This window comes from Arvicanthis niloticus, chromosome 14, assembly GCF_011762505.2.
Source record: "Arvicanthis niloticus isolate mArvNil1 chromosome 14, mArvNil1.pat.X, whole genome shotgun sequence".
In the NCBI taxonomy this organism is placed as follows: Eukaryota; Metazoa; Chordata; class Mammalia; order Rodentia; family Muridae; genus Arvicanthis; species Arvicanthis niloticus.
Window position 1 is genome coordinate 56,061,504 of NC_047671.1, and position 13,358 is coordinate 56,074,861.

The 13,358-nt window shown below is 36.5% G+C and overlaps 1 protein-coding gene across 1 annotated transcript in view; it reads left to right on the forward strand.

Moving 5' to 3' along the window:
- Rit2 (Ras like without CAAX 2) overlaps window positions 1-13,358 on the forward strand; it is a 292,855-nt gene that overhangs the window by 57,054 nt on the left and 222,443 nt on the right. Inside the window, exon 2 of the mRNA XM_034518692.1 lies at window positions 7,176-7,232. Coding sequence (XP_034374583.1) covers window positions 7,176-7,232 — 57 coding nt within the window. The remainder of the gene's footprint in view (window positions 1-7,175; window positions 7,233-13,358) is intronic.

The following is a 13,358-nucleotide window of genomic DNA, read 5'->3' on the forward strand; positions in this document are numbered from 1 at the left end:
GGAGGATGATATATGATATTGTCAGATTACTCAGAAACGTAAATTTGACGGTTTAATACGGCATTATGCAAAAGAAGAACAGTTGATTTAAAGTTAACTAGGAAATGAGATAGTAACTTATGGAAACTTCTGAATAACAAAATGAAAAATCTGAATTAAGAGATACATAGAAAGAAGAGATCAAATAAAACAAGCTTACTTTTATTGTTTAAATCTGTTATTGCTATTATTGTATGGAAGTTTAATCTGTCTTGAGGGGGTCTTTATTCATTGTATGTATTTACTGAACATTTTTATAAAATTTTAGGAATCATTGCATTGACACAAAATATGGTAATTATGTAGCCATCAATAAAGCAAAAGTATTTTATATGAAATCTATAAGTATTTTTGTTATGGTGTGTATATCTTAGCTTTTAGTAAATTCTTATATCTACAGAGATAGAATATTCTTATGCAGTTATTAAACAGAACTTGTAATAATCATAGAAATCAAAAGAAAGCACCTATATAAAACAAAACATTTTTTCTTTCACTTCAAATTTTTTTGTATTAAGTATATAGTCAATGATTCAATTTTTCTCAGCAAATTTCCTCTCCACACGTATACATTCTGTCTATAAATCAACCAAAATAAGCTGTCACACCATGAAGCAGGACATATTTTCTATTATTATTGTTCCTTAATTTTTTTCAATGGGCATTTAATTCTCCTACAAGAGCATTTCACTCGGCAATTCACGAACGACCCACGTAAATAATTATTTCTTAAATCATCAGTATATAGTTTGTTATTTTCAGAAATTTAAACGAGTTCAATTTCTTGTAGTGGTTTCTTGAGATGTTCAGGAGAATGTAAAAGACATGTTAGTTTGCAAAGCTCTAAAGGATTTCAGTTTCTTCAATTTGAAAATGTCACATTTCCTTCGAGTGTTGTCGCCTCTCCTGTGTGTTACAGACTGTTATCTTTTTATAAACCCTTAACCCTTCCTTTTGAAATATCCTGAAGCTGTATTAAAGACAAGGTTGGCCATATGACTAAGTTATGATGTTGGAAAGCATGTGGACTAATTTGTAATATTTCCTACAGGATCTTCCCATGCAAGTGTCCAGAAATTCTCTCTCTTTGCTCTCTTAACACTGTGTCCTACTTTTAGGGGTGCTTGAGGGTGTGGTAGACCCACTTGATGAAAGGAATTTATTCTTCTCTGTGTGCTCGACTTTGACATGAATGAGAAGTAAGGAACTGTAGTGCAGACAAGGGCTTTGCTGTACCATTTGCCTCTTACACTAGGAAATGCCTTTAAGGCAAATAGGAAATAGTGTTCTCATATGCTCTATACCCAGGCACCCATTTCCATCAGCCTTCCCGCTTCTGCATGCATGCATCTGAATTTACTAATTTTGAAGTTTCTAAATTCATCCTGGAGTCAATACATTTGAAAGATGTATCCTACTAATTTACTATAATCATCTTTAGCTCATAATAGCTGCTCAATAAATGTGATGGGTGTGAACTGAAGTTTTGTAGTGCACAGCATGTTTTTCTTGTCGAAATCATTTAAAGACATTTTAACTGAATGATAATCTTTGTTTCCTTAGACAAATAATTTTTAGTTGTCAAGCTGAAGATAATGAAAAGACACCATTTATAAGAAAATTAATATATTAAATCTAGACTGTATTTGACCTGTAGTATCAATGAAAAAAATTATTTGCTTTTTTTTTTTTTTTTTTTTTTTGCATTGAGTTTAAAGATCTAACTTCAAGAACTTGTTGGCTTTTTCACATACATCAAGACTTAATAGTCAGTGAGAAATTAAGATGAGATTATCTTTGCCTTCCCAAATCTGAATGAGATCCTTTTATCTACAATAAACCTTCTCCCCTACCTTACCCCAGAGCGGTCATATTCTTCCTTTTTTATTTCAATTTTTCATTCATCTGGTGCTGAAACCTGGGGCCAGTCATGTCCTTTCCTTTTTAGTTCTTTAAAGAAAGAACTCCTGGGCTGGAGAAGTGTAAGGTAAGGGGTGGGGGTTGTCAGTCACACCCAGTAACAAGTAGAGACTGAGGGATGTAGGGAGAACTTGGTACCCAGGTCTGCTTTCTTATCTTAATTGGCACCTCAGTTAGCCACTTGTCCTGTGTTTGATACCTAACAGCAGTGAAGGAACTTAAATACCACACTAAAAAGAAATACCCATACCCATACCCAAGTGACTCACCAACCAAGTTAAAGAAATACTTCCCAAGTTAATGAAATGCACTCGTGCACATACTAACAGTCTAAATGGTTGGATTTGATTTCCAAGCTAGATGTTCTAATACCACATTTTCCATGATCCACATGCAAAATTTTGGTCAAGACTGTTAGAAGCCTTAGGAAGCCTAATCAGTTCCTCTTAGTGTCCTGATTCTTCCTTGGCACTGTGACCCTGGGTATTAGTGATGGCCTCCCACTGGGTTCTACAGGGCAGACACTGATAGAAATTGTAAAATGTGAACTGACAATGACTTCACGGGCAAATGAATCTTTGAGAATAATAAACCCATTTATTATCCAGTTTTGGTTATTGTAGAAAATTTTAACTATTTCAAATAGGTAAATGCTATAAAGTATTCTGATTATCAAGGCAAGATCTGGTCCATCTGAAGAGGGTACAGCCTTAGTATGTCTCTAAACTGTGTAAGGAGTTGTCCTAACCTTGGTTGAATTGATCCTTTTGTTTTAAGGAAAAGTAAAGACAGATGTGGTGAGCTCTGAGTAAATGTTTATAAAATGTATATGCCACATTTTGGTTTTTTTTTTTTTTTTTTTTGATTGAACACACTTGGTAAGCTTCCAGTTTGAAGCATTGTTCATGCATAGGGTTAAAATAATTAAGCATTGCTCTCCAAAGGAGCAATTCCACTTCACAAATATAAACAGTAAGGCAAGTGCATCAGAACCTAATTTCTAAAACCACAGACTGGAACCGAGACTCCAGCTGTTCTTAAGTTCATTGTTCATAGATGTCCTAGGTTCTGATCAAAAGGCTGATTTCCAAGTTACGCTGGGATTTTCCAGAGTACTTGTTCCTAGTATGTCCCACAAGTCTTTGCAATAGCAACACAGTGTATGTGGGTAAGTTAACAAGAGGAATAGACAATGGATGGAGGGAGATTGTCTGGCTAGGTAGAAGACAACTTCCAAAAGTAGCTACCTGTGGAATCCATCAGGGCCAGGTATTAACTTCCAATGGCTTCTTATGAGCAGGTCATCCCTAAATAAATAGGAGTTATTATATTGAAACTGTCCACTTCTACTGTATACTCACGTCACAAGTGGAAATTTCATTCCTAAATGTACTTTTGTTATTTTAGCAAAGGGGAGCCTTCCAAAACTATCCTTTCATTTGCAGAAGCCCAAAGTTTCTTTGAATTACTAAGTTGAAATGAACCATGTGTATGTTAAACATGAATATTTAAAATTATTTTCATGATTTTTTTGCTTATTATTTTCCTAAAAATGGCTATTAAATGTTTCATTAGATGCCCGTTTTAAAAACACTAAAGAAACATTTACATGTTAGTTTACTAAAATTATGTTTCTGACGTTTTGGAAACAACAAAAGCTGGCTTCATTTTCTTTGGTTCTGTCTCAGTGGCAGGCCAGAGCATTTGATAATTGAAGGGCTTTCTCAATTTTCCAATAAACAGCAGGCTTCCATTAAAGCAAGCATCCAAGCATCTAAATATGTGTTCTCTATGTTCTTATAAACAGCTGTAATAGTTGACTCTGACAGATTATTTTTGATATTAATTCTGTGATTTATAAGTTTAATACTTAAATATACCAATTAGTTTTTAAAGTAATGATATGTTTTTCACTGAGATGTGCTCAAACGATTTTTAGCTTTCAAACTCTTCCCAAATATATAGTAACTAATTAACATAATTATGTAAATGTTTTCTGATAGTCCAGAAAGCTTCTAGGAATATCACATACTGGTAGATTTTTTTAGATAAAAGGTTAAATTTATGGATCAAAATAGTGTGCTATTTGAAAAGATAACATTATTAGTATTGTTAAAGAAACCAGAATTAGAAAGTAGGCACAAAAGCGAACATTCTATGTTATTAAGGATCTATTACAATAGAAGGAAAAGATGTAGGTGCAGAACTGAGCTAATTGCCAAATGCATCAAAGACTTCAGAGAATTACAGCCAGTGCAGGGGGGAGGGGTAGATGGAACGCTGAGGAGGAAATGCTGGGGAGGCTCAGGGAGGACTGAAGCAGATTCGGTGGATTTCTTCAGAGAGAAGGCAAGGTGATCAGATCTCTTGACACATGCAATAAAGAAAATGAACAGTTCTTGAACAGTTCTTGTGTGTGTGTGTGTGTGTGTGTGTGTGTGTGAGAGAGAGAGAGAGAGAGAGAGAGAGAGAGAGAGAGAGAGAGAGAGAGAGGGAGAGAGAGAGAGGGAGGGAGAGGCAGAGAGAGAAAGAGAGAGATGGAGAGGGAGAGAGAGAAAGAGACAGAGACAGAGAAAGGGAGAGATGAAGAGAGAGACAGAGAGAGGGAGAGAGAGGGAGGGAGAGAGAGGCAGAGAGAGAGAGAAAGAGAGAGAGATGGAGAGGGAGAGAGAGACAGAGACAGGGACACAGAGAGAGGGAGAGATGAAGAGAGAGAGAAAGAGAGAGAGGGAGAGAGGGGGGAAGAGCTATTTTTGCATGGCTCTAACAACAGCAGAGAGAACAATTTCAAGAAAGAAATATCTACTTTGTTCATGGTTTCAGATCTTTTATTCTGTGTTTACCTGGTCCCATGGAGTCAGGAAATTTACCTGGTCCCATGGAGTCAGGAAAAAGACCACAGTGATAGCAGCAGGCTGGTGGAGGTGGTTCTTCTGAGGACACAGGGAGGCATAGAGTTAGGAAAGGACTGGAGACAAATATCACTGAAAGCCACACCTCCAGTGGTCTGTTTCCCCCTGTTAGGGTTCAGCTTAACATATTTTCACAACTTTACAAGCCAGTGCTATCAGCTGGGGATAAACAACTTGTTACCTGGTCCTGTAAAGAACATTTCATAATCACATGATCGTCAGATGTAAATGGTGGCAGAGTCTCTCTAAACAGAATCAGCAGAACTCTTGTTAAATTGAATTATTAAAAAAATGCAACACAGAAGTGCAAAAGTTGAGGTTTAGATGAGAAGAGATTTAAATTAAGCCTGGCTCAGTGTTGCTCGGAGAGTAAGACTGGGCGCTGTGACAATGATACCATTCTAGAGCACATAGGAAAGGCTTGCTCAAAGGGAGTAGTTCTGGAAGTTTGAGCACAAGCCACCCACTTAGACTGAGAGATAGGGTGACTATAAAAACCCTATAGGCTGATACTGTGTTCAAAGCTGTGGTCTTTATCCTAGTAGTCAGTCGCTCATAGGCAGTATGCTTATGAATCTGGGCCCATTGGAAATGTATTTTAGAGAGATAGGACACTTACATTATATGTCTGAGGGATGTAAGAGAGGAAGGATCTGTAGACAATTTCAGCATCTTTAAACTTATTTTATTTATTTATATTTCAAATGTTGTCCCCCTTCCTGGTCCCCCCTCCCCAAGCTTCCCACCCTCCCCTTCTCCTCTAAGAGGGTGCTCCCCCACCCATTCACCCACTTCCACCTCACCCCTCCAGCATCCCTCTTCTCTGAGGCATCAAGCCTTAACAGGACCAAGAGCATCCCCTCACACTGAGGCCAGACAAGGCAGTCCTCTGCTACTCCTCTGCTATGGATGTACCAGGGGCTACTGTCCAGACCTTATGTGTTCTTTGGTTGGCAGCTTAGTCCCTGAAAGCTCTGAGGGGTCCAGTTAGTTGATATTGTTATTCTTCTATGGGGTTACAATCTCCTTCAGCTCCTTCAGTCTTTTCCCTAATTCTTCCCCGAGTTCCTGGCTCAGTCCAATCGTTGGCTGTAAGTATCTGCATGTGTCTCAGACAGGTGCTAGTAGAGACTTTCAGAGGACTGCCATGCCAGGTTCCTGTCTGCAAGCATAACATGGTATTAGCAATAGTGCCAGGGTTTAGTGCCTGCACATGGGCTAGATCCCAAGTTGGGCCCGTCACTAAATGGGCTTTCCTTCAGTCTCTGCTCCATTTTTGTCCCTGCATTTTCTTTGGATGGGAACAATTCTGGGTCAAGAATTTTGAGATGGGTGGGTGGCCCCATTTCTCGACTGGGGGCCATGTCTATCTACTGGAGGTGGTCTCTTCAGATTCCATCTCTCCACTGTTGGGCATTTCAGCTAAGGTCATCCCCATTGGGTTCTGGGAGCTTCTCACACCCTGGTGACTGGGACTTTCTAGTGGCTTTCCCCCATCACCCACCCAACTCCGCTACACATTTCTTTTCATTCTTCTAGCCCTCTGGGCTTCTCTCCTGTTTCTCCCAATACCTGATGCTGCCCCATTTTCCTCCCCCTCCTCTTTCCCATCCAGGTCTGTCCCTCCTTCTGCCTCCCATGATTATTTTGTTCCCCTTTCTAAGTTGGATGAAAACATTCATCCTTCTTGTTAAACTTTATATGGTCAGTGAATTGTATCATGGATATTCTGAAATTTTTGGCCAAAATAACATAAATAGATTTGTCATAATACAAATACTGAGGCAGTTAATCACTTCAGCAAAGAGATGTGTATTCCTTTTCCTCTACTGAGACAGACTGAGGGTATTTTATTTCAGTTTTAGATGTACTGCATCTTTCACGTTGAGATGACAGATTACCTATGGTATTATTAGTTGTTCCATTTGAAGCCAGACTTCTGACCTCTCAGCTGGTGACAGAGACATAGATTCGGCTGGCATCATAAAACTCAGGACCAAACAGATTCCAGATACTTCTTGACAGCCACCAACTCCCAGAGCTAACCGAGAGGCCCTATTCCCAGGATAGACTCTTCCTATACCAGGGATTGAAAAACCACTTAAGCTGTGAACATATTTACTATAAATATATAGTATAGACCTTCTGTTTTCCCTAACTACCTGTTAGTACTGTCATTATCATGTGTTAGCTAATGCTGTGTACTTAATGTAGTCACATATATAGGAGAGTTATTAAAAAGATTAAAATGCAGAGATATGTTGATGAGTAATTTAAAATAAGAGCTGTTTTTTTTTTCTTCAGCAGTGACAATGCAGTTTATAAGCCACCAGTTCCCTGACTACCATGACCCCACGATCGGTAAGTAGAAGCTGCTTTTCTCTTCTAGTTCAAATAGATACGCTGAAGTAAGTGGTTTTAAAGCACTGTTGATAATATTAGAGAACAAAAGTATAATTTATTTTATCTCCCAGCATATAAATACACTTGAATTATACGTGTATAAATTTCTGAGTCATGAGAGAGTATTTGTCCTTCCTTCTCATAATGCACTTTCAGATTCTATACTTTGTTCAAGTTATTCTGGTAAATGATGGCTGAAATCCATTATGCTGATTTCTGGATTCACTAATGGATATTTTCCATTAGAAAAAAAATGAATTAAAAACCTTTGCTCTGGGTAATATAACTGATGTGATTACTATACACTGATCACATTTTCAGTCTCTGGTATTCGATTGTAGAATTAGTTACTTTTCTCAATGATACATTTGGGGAAAGCATTTAAGTATAGGCATAGTTTCACTTAACATCCTCATTTGTAGATGAGGAAACTTAGACACCATGAGGCAAACTATGATTTGTGCCCCAAATTCAGCACACTTAATCCCTCCAGTGCAATCCATTCCCCGGCCCCCCAACCCCCTGCAACATTAACAGCAGAGACATGTTGCTATGAGGAGCAAGCTATCATTGTTGGAATTGAAAAAAAGGTGCCTTTAAAATTGCTTTACTCATTCAGAAAACTGCTTTAGGTAGAGTTGGAAACTCTCAAGCAGAGACCATTATAGTATTCTTTGGCTAGAAAATGCATTAAGCTTAAGATCACACAGAACATTCTTCCCAGCAAGTAAGGCACAAACCTACAGTGTGTCTTGTGGCTGGCTGAGGGGAATGAACCACTACATAGGTCCCACAGAGTGAACACAGGTCCTCTACAAGGCCACAGAGTGCTCTTAGCTGCAGAGCAACCTTTCCAGGCCCCAATATATGACTTTTTAAAAAGCCTAGTAGTTCCTTAAGACTTCCTCCTTAGTTTATCTGAATTAATAAGATGTAAGTATAGTAAATTGACGTACTGTTAACCAGAATGGATTCCCAAAGGAACTGAATTTTGTTTCTGAAAGTAATCACATTGTGCAGTTTTAGAAGTGATCAGCTTCAGAGATTGTTTGATTATTCTCTCAGCCAATTTTTGAAATGTCTTAATTTTAGAATGCTGTCCCCTGGGTTATAGACAAGGGAAACTCTTGCTAAAAGTTTTGAATCTTGCACATTGCAGGAAAACTCAGTAATATTACATACTATACAACATGTAGCACATACTATATAGTATATGTTATATACTATATCCTATATACCAAATATCATAAGCACACTGTTTTTCATTCCTTTTTATTTCTGTGGTTTGTATATACTGGTATTACACAAACTGACCTCTCCTACAAATCCTTCATGTATAATATAATTGCTGTAATAAGGGTAAGAGATGTAAATAAACTATCAGTGTCTCCTTGACAAGGAATAAATGTAACATGTATGGTGATGACTCTTGCAAATAGAGTGTGAGGACATCCATTTCTTGAGATTAGGCTACCTGGACATTCAGTACTAGTGCTGAAATGATACTTTTTATCTAGAAATAAACAAGATAGTGTTGAAAGAAGGTTGAAAATGAAAACAGTAGCTTATTGCTTTCAATTTGACTCTCCCACCATTTCTTGGCTTCTGTAATGGGATATTGGTTAACAATTTTCCATTGTTATATTGATGGTAGAGGGTAAAAGGTTCAGACAATTTACTTTGTGTGTGTTCCGCTCGCTGCTTAGCTATTCTCTGCCTGATGGCTTAATGACGTCTCTAGGGGAAATTCATGTTAGCATGGCTTGAATATACTACAAATTAGAGAAGATCAACACCCATCATGGATACTTATATCATAACTAAAATAGGGAAGGGATATTTTCAGTACTTACCCAAATTTATTTGCTATCATATCAACTGAGATTTCTGGATATATTATTTTCTGAAATAATAGAATTAATCCTTTGTTCTTTCTTGCCCACACCTTCTACTTTGTATAATCTTTCTGTGAAATAAACATCAAGTTGAAATTTTTAGACTCTTTATAAAACAAATGTTAAGAATATTGGTATTGTTAATGCTGGTTTTAAAGGAAGAATTGTGCTCCATATTTGCTGGTGATATATTCAATGTCAGTAACCAGTGATTTTTTTTTCCACTTCTCAAATCTACAGAAGATAGCTATGGTATGAATATTTAAAGTTGGCTCTATTCTTACAATAGAAAAAGATCCATGCAAAAATCACATTAGCAACAAAAGAGCAGAATATGCCTAGATTTAAGTTGAAATGGAATCTCTAGGCATTTGACACCATGCTAAATATAGCTTGATTTTTTCCATGAATAATTATAGAGATATTAAGAAGTAACTTCCATATTAATATTCTGTTGTCCGAAACTTCATGTCAACAAATGAACCTGCCATATAATACAAATCTTTAGATGTCACCATTACATGCATATTATTGAGCAAAACTTGCATTTCTACTCTACAATATAATCTTATTTTAGCCTCCATAAATAAAAATATAAATACCATAGTCCAAATTTAGGTATTTTCAATTCAGAAAGAGCAGTTAGAAGAAATTTTGTAAACATTTATTCCTTTGAAGTTAGTGCTGTAGGAAAGCAGAAAGATGGTCCATTAGGAAAGGGCTTGGAAAGGATGGAGTATAGTAACCACTACTCCAAGCTCTGCTTGCTATGCGCTAGGTTCGTGTGACACGAATCTCCTGTCATCCACTGTAGAATACAGAAGTCTTTCTTCAAGAAGGCTTTTCAAGGAAGTCTTGAATTATTAGAGGTTTATAAGAAAATAATCTAGTGTTGTTTGTTAGAATATGTTCTTTTAGATTCATTATGACTTGACATTTAAAGAGTCTTATTATACACAGTTAGAATTAAAAAAATAAAATAAAAAACAAATTTGAATAATTAAAAAAATAAAATTGTAGACAGAATACAATATAAAAGTAAAATTGTAGCTGTCTTTTTTTTCTTTTCCTGAAATAAAAGATGAATTCTGTTAAAGCCAAAAAAAATCAAGCTTTCATTTGTAGACGAGGCGTTTTTGTCCACATCACTGTTTATTGGCACTTTCATGTAGTTGAATTGATTTTGTTCATGATTACTGTTATTAAGTTGAAGACAGAAAACTTCAGAATCTCAGGATTTTTACTTGACTAATTAACAAAGCTGCAAACAAAAAGTTTCACCTACCTTTCCCTTGATACTATATTAGGTGACAGATGGGCCCTAAAGAACTTGTGTTTCTTGCACCTTCAACATGTTTTAGTTTTGAGTGAATCATGTATTAATCAGTGATTATCTCCCTCCTTCCACTATCACATGCAGGTATAATATTAAAGATGCTTTATGCAGAGCTCAAACAGTTGATGCCTTCCCAGCACTCCCAAGGGGAGGGGAATGAAGAACAGATGAAAATATAGAATGAGCTTATTAACTAGAAATTACCATGCACCGAGGAAGGACAGCTGAGTCTACTACAGGACTTCAGGGTAGAAGTACATTTTATTAAAAGACAAAATCTGAACATTTAAAGAATGAATTGGCTTTCATTTACGGCCATTCAGGAATCAGCAAAGCCTCCTTGCTGAGAACTGAACAGGAGCTCCTACTGCTCAATGTTACTGCAATGGCGTTGGTACTGATTGAACAGAAAAACAGAGTAGAAAAAGTGTTAATTATGTAACATCAAGTTATTTTCTTGCTACTTTTGTAATGTTAGAGAAGAGTTGATCTTATGTTAAAGAAGAGTTGATCTCCTTATATTAACATATTGATTGAGGTAGACAACTTTTCATGGCTAGTTACAGGCATGAAGAGAATTTCCTTGAAATATTAAGATATTGTGCAAATATCATTATTATTTTTGTGACTTTTTTCATTTTCTTGATTTTATTCTTCAGTATCAGTCTTTTCATGAAGTATTTTCCAGGTATTGTACAAACTTCAGGTATCAGCTCTGTAGAGAAATAGACAAGGATTTTTTTAAAATTAAGTTTCCTTACTTTATTTCTTTTATTTGTTTCTAAGAGCTGATTGTGCCTTTTTATCTGGAATCCAGTTCTCCATTTCTTTCTCATTGCATTACAATAACCTGAGCTCATTATCTTAATGCAGGACACAATTTAGTTAACTTGGCCTTAAGGACCTATTCAATTCCTTTTTTCCTGTGGAAAGAAAACAACTGGAATAAGCCAGAATCACTCATGACATAGTTATTCCAACTGCTGTAGTATTGATTTGATTTTCACAGAACAGAAATTCACAAAACCAACTTTCTAACTATATTTATATTTTTTTTCAATAAATACACATTCTCATAATTGAATAGGTTGAAAATGTTTTTCTTCCTTTAGTGGTGTAGACCTTAAATTCACTTATACACCAGGAACACCACATAATGGTCTCACTCAAAAGATTCATATTTATCTGATCAACAAACAAGGACTATAACAAACACTATAGAAACATAATAAAATATCACATATAAAATATTCTCCCTAAATTACTTAGCATGCTTTTTAAAGTAAGGAGCTCATTTAAGTGGCAAAGCACTTTGAAGATAGGAACAGGGCATTTGCAGAGCACAGTGAATATTAGTATGCAAAGCAGAGTGATGAAAAACAGTGGATTTAGAGAAATCATGTGGTTTGCATCACACTAAAATATCCTCCTTAGCATCTAAAATGTTCACTAATAGATTCCCTTCTTTGCATCACTAGAAAATCTCTGTTAAATTATAAATGTTCAGGGGGAGGTAGTCCCCCCACGCAATGTAGAATCACTTAGATATTAGCATAGATGAATGCATCTAATTATTCTAAAGAGTGAAACAGAGCTGTGTTCTAGAATGCACTACTGAAGAGACAATTTTGAGGGCTAGCGAGGAGATTACTGTTATGAAGAGTGAGTGCTATGAAGTAATTCTTAAAGGAGACCAAGATGTAGAAATACAGCTTGAAGGATTATGTTAAGCAATGACTCCTCCATGTTTGAGCAGAAGTAGGGGGAAAGATAATTCACACAGAAACAAGTAGATTGGAGATGTAATTCTATCTTCATGGAGCTGCTTACTTGATTGCCAAGCTCCAGTAAATCTGGCTTTCTTTCAGTTTAATTATACCCAGTAACCTTTTTCCTGCCCCCTTTCACTAATATGTGTTCCTGTAACTCTGAATAATTTCTTTACTTTTTACCAACAAAGCTTTGGTTCCACATTTAGATCAAAGCACGAATACAGGTTGTTAGAGAAGACAGCTTTGACTCTGTCAGTGCTTACTCACTTCCTCTCCCTCTCTGTATAAACTCCCATTAACAGTAGACACAGTTGACTTCTCTTGGATTTCATGTACCTTTGCAACTTGGTTTCCCAGGTTTCAGGCTCCCTTTTCTCCTACAACCTTTTTATCTGTGTCTCTGACTTGGCCTTATCTTTACTTCTCATAGTTCTGTCTGAATTTCTGTGCTTCTTTATCCACCCTTCAGCTGAGCTTTCCTATTTAGAGTTCTAGAAGGTTATGTTACTGGCCACAAGCTTCCACTAATTTTTCTTTACACTTGTAAAAATTGACATATTGGCCAAGTCCTTGAAACCCATGATGATGAAATAACAATTCTGATTTGATAAGGGCTTGGCCAATGTTCAAAGTTCAATGGCCAGTAACCTGCCTAGTGTTTTTAAGATCTTGGTTTCAATCCACCAACTGAAAAATAAATAAGGAAAAGGGCTTTAAGGACAGCATGTCTTGCTCATATGATTTAATGCTCTGTTGCTGAACTGTGTTCATTTGGTTTTACCCTCACTGGCCTCATTGCTCCTGGAGTGTGCCAGGTGCTTGCTCATCGTGACACACTTGCATTTGATCACCTTTTCTGGGAAAACACTCTAGTGTTTAGAGCTGACCTCATTATCTCTGTAACTATTCGTTTCAAGGTATAAATGCTTCATTTCAATTATGCTTATGGTAGCCATCATCATAACTCCTTGATAACATTGATCTGCTTCTCTGAGATGTGTGTATATACACACATATACATGTATATATTCATATATAAATTTATATATATGTTCTATAAGGGAGAGAGCATACGTAGTAT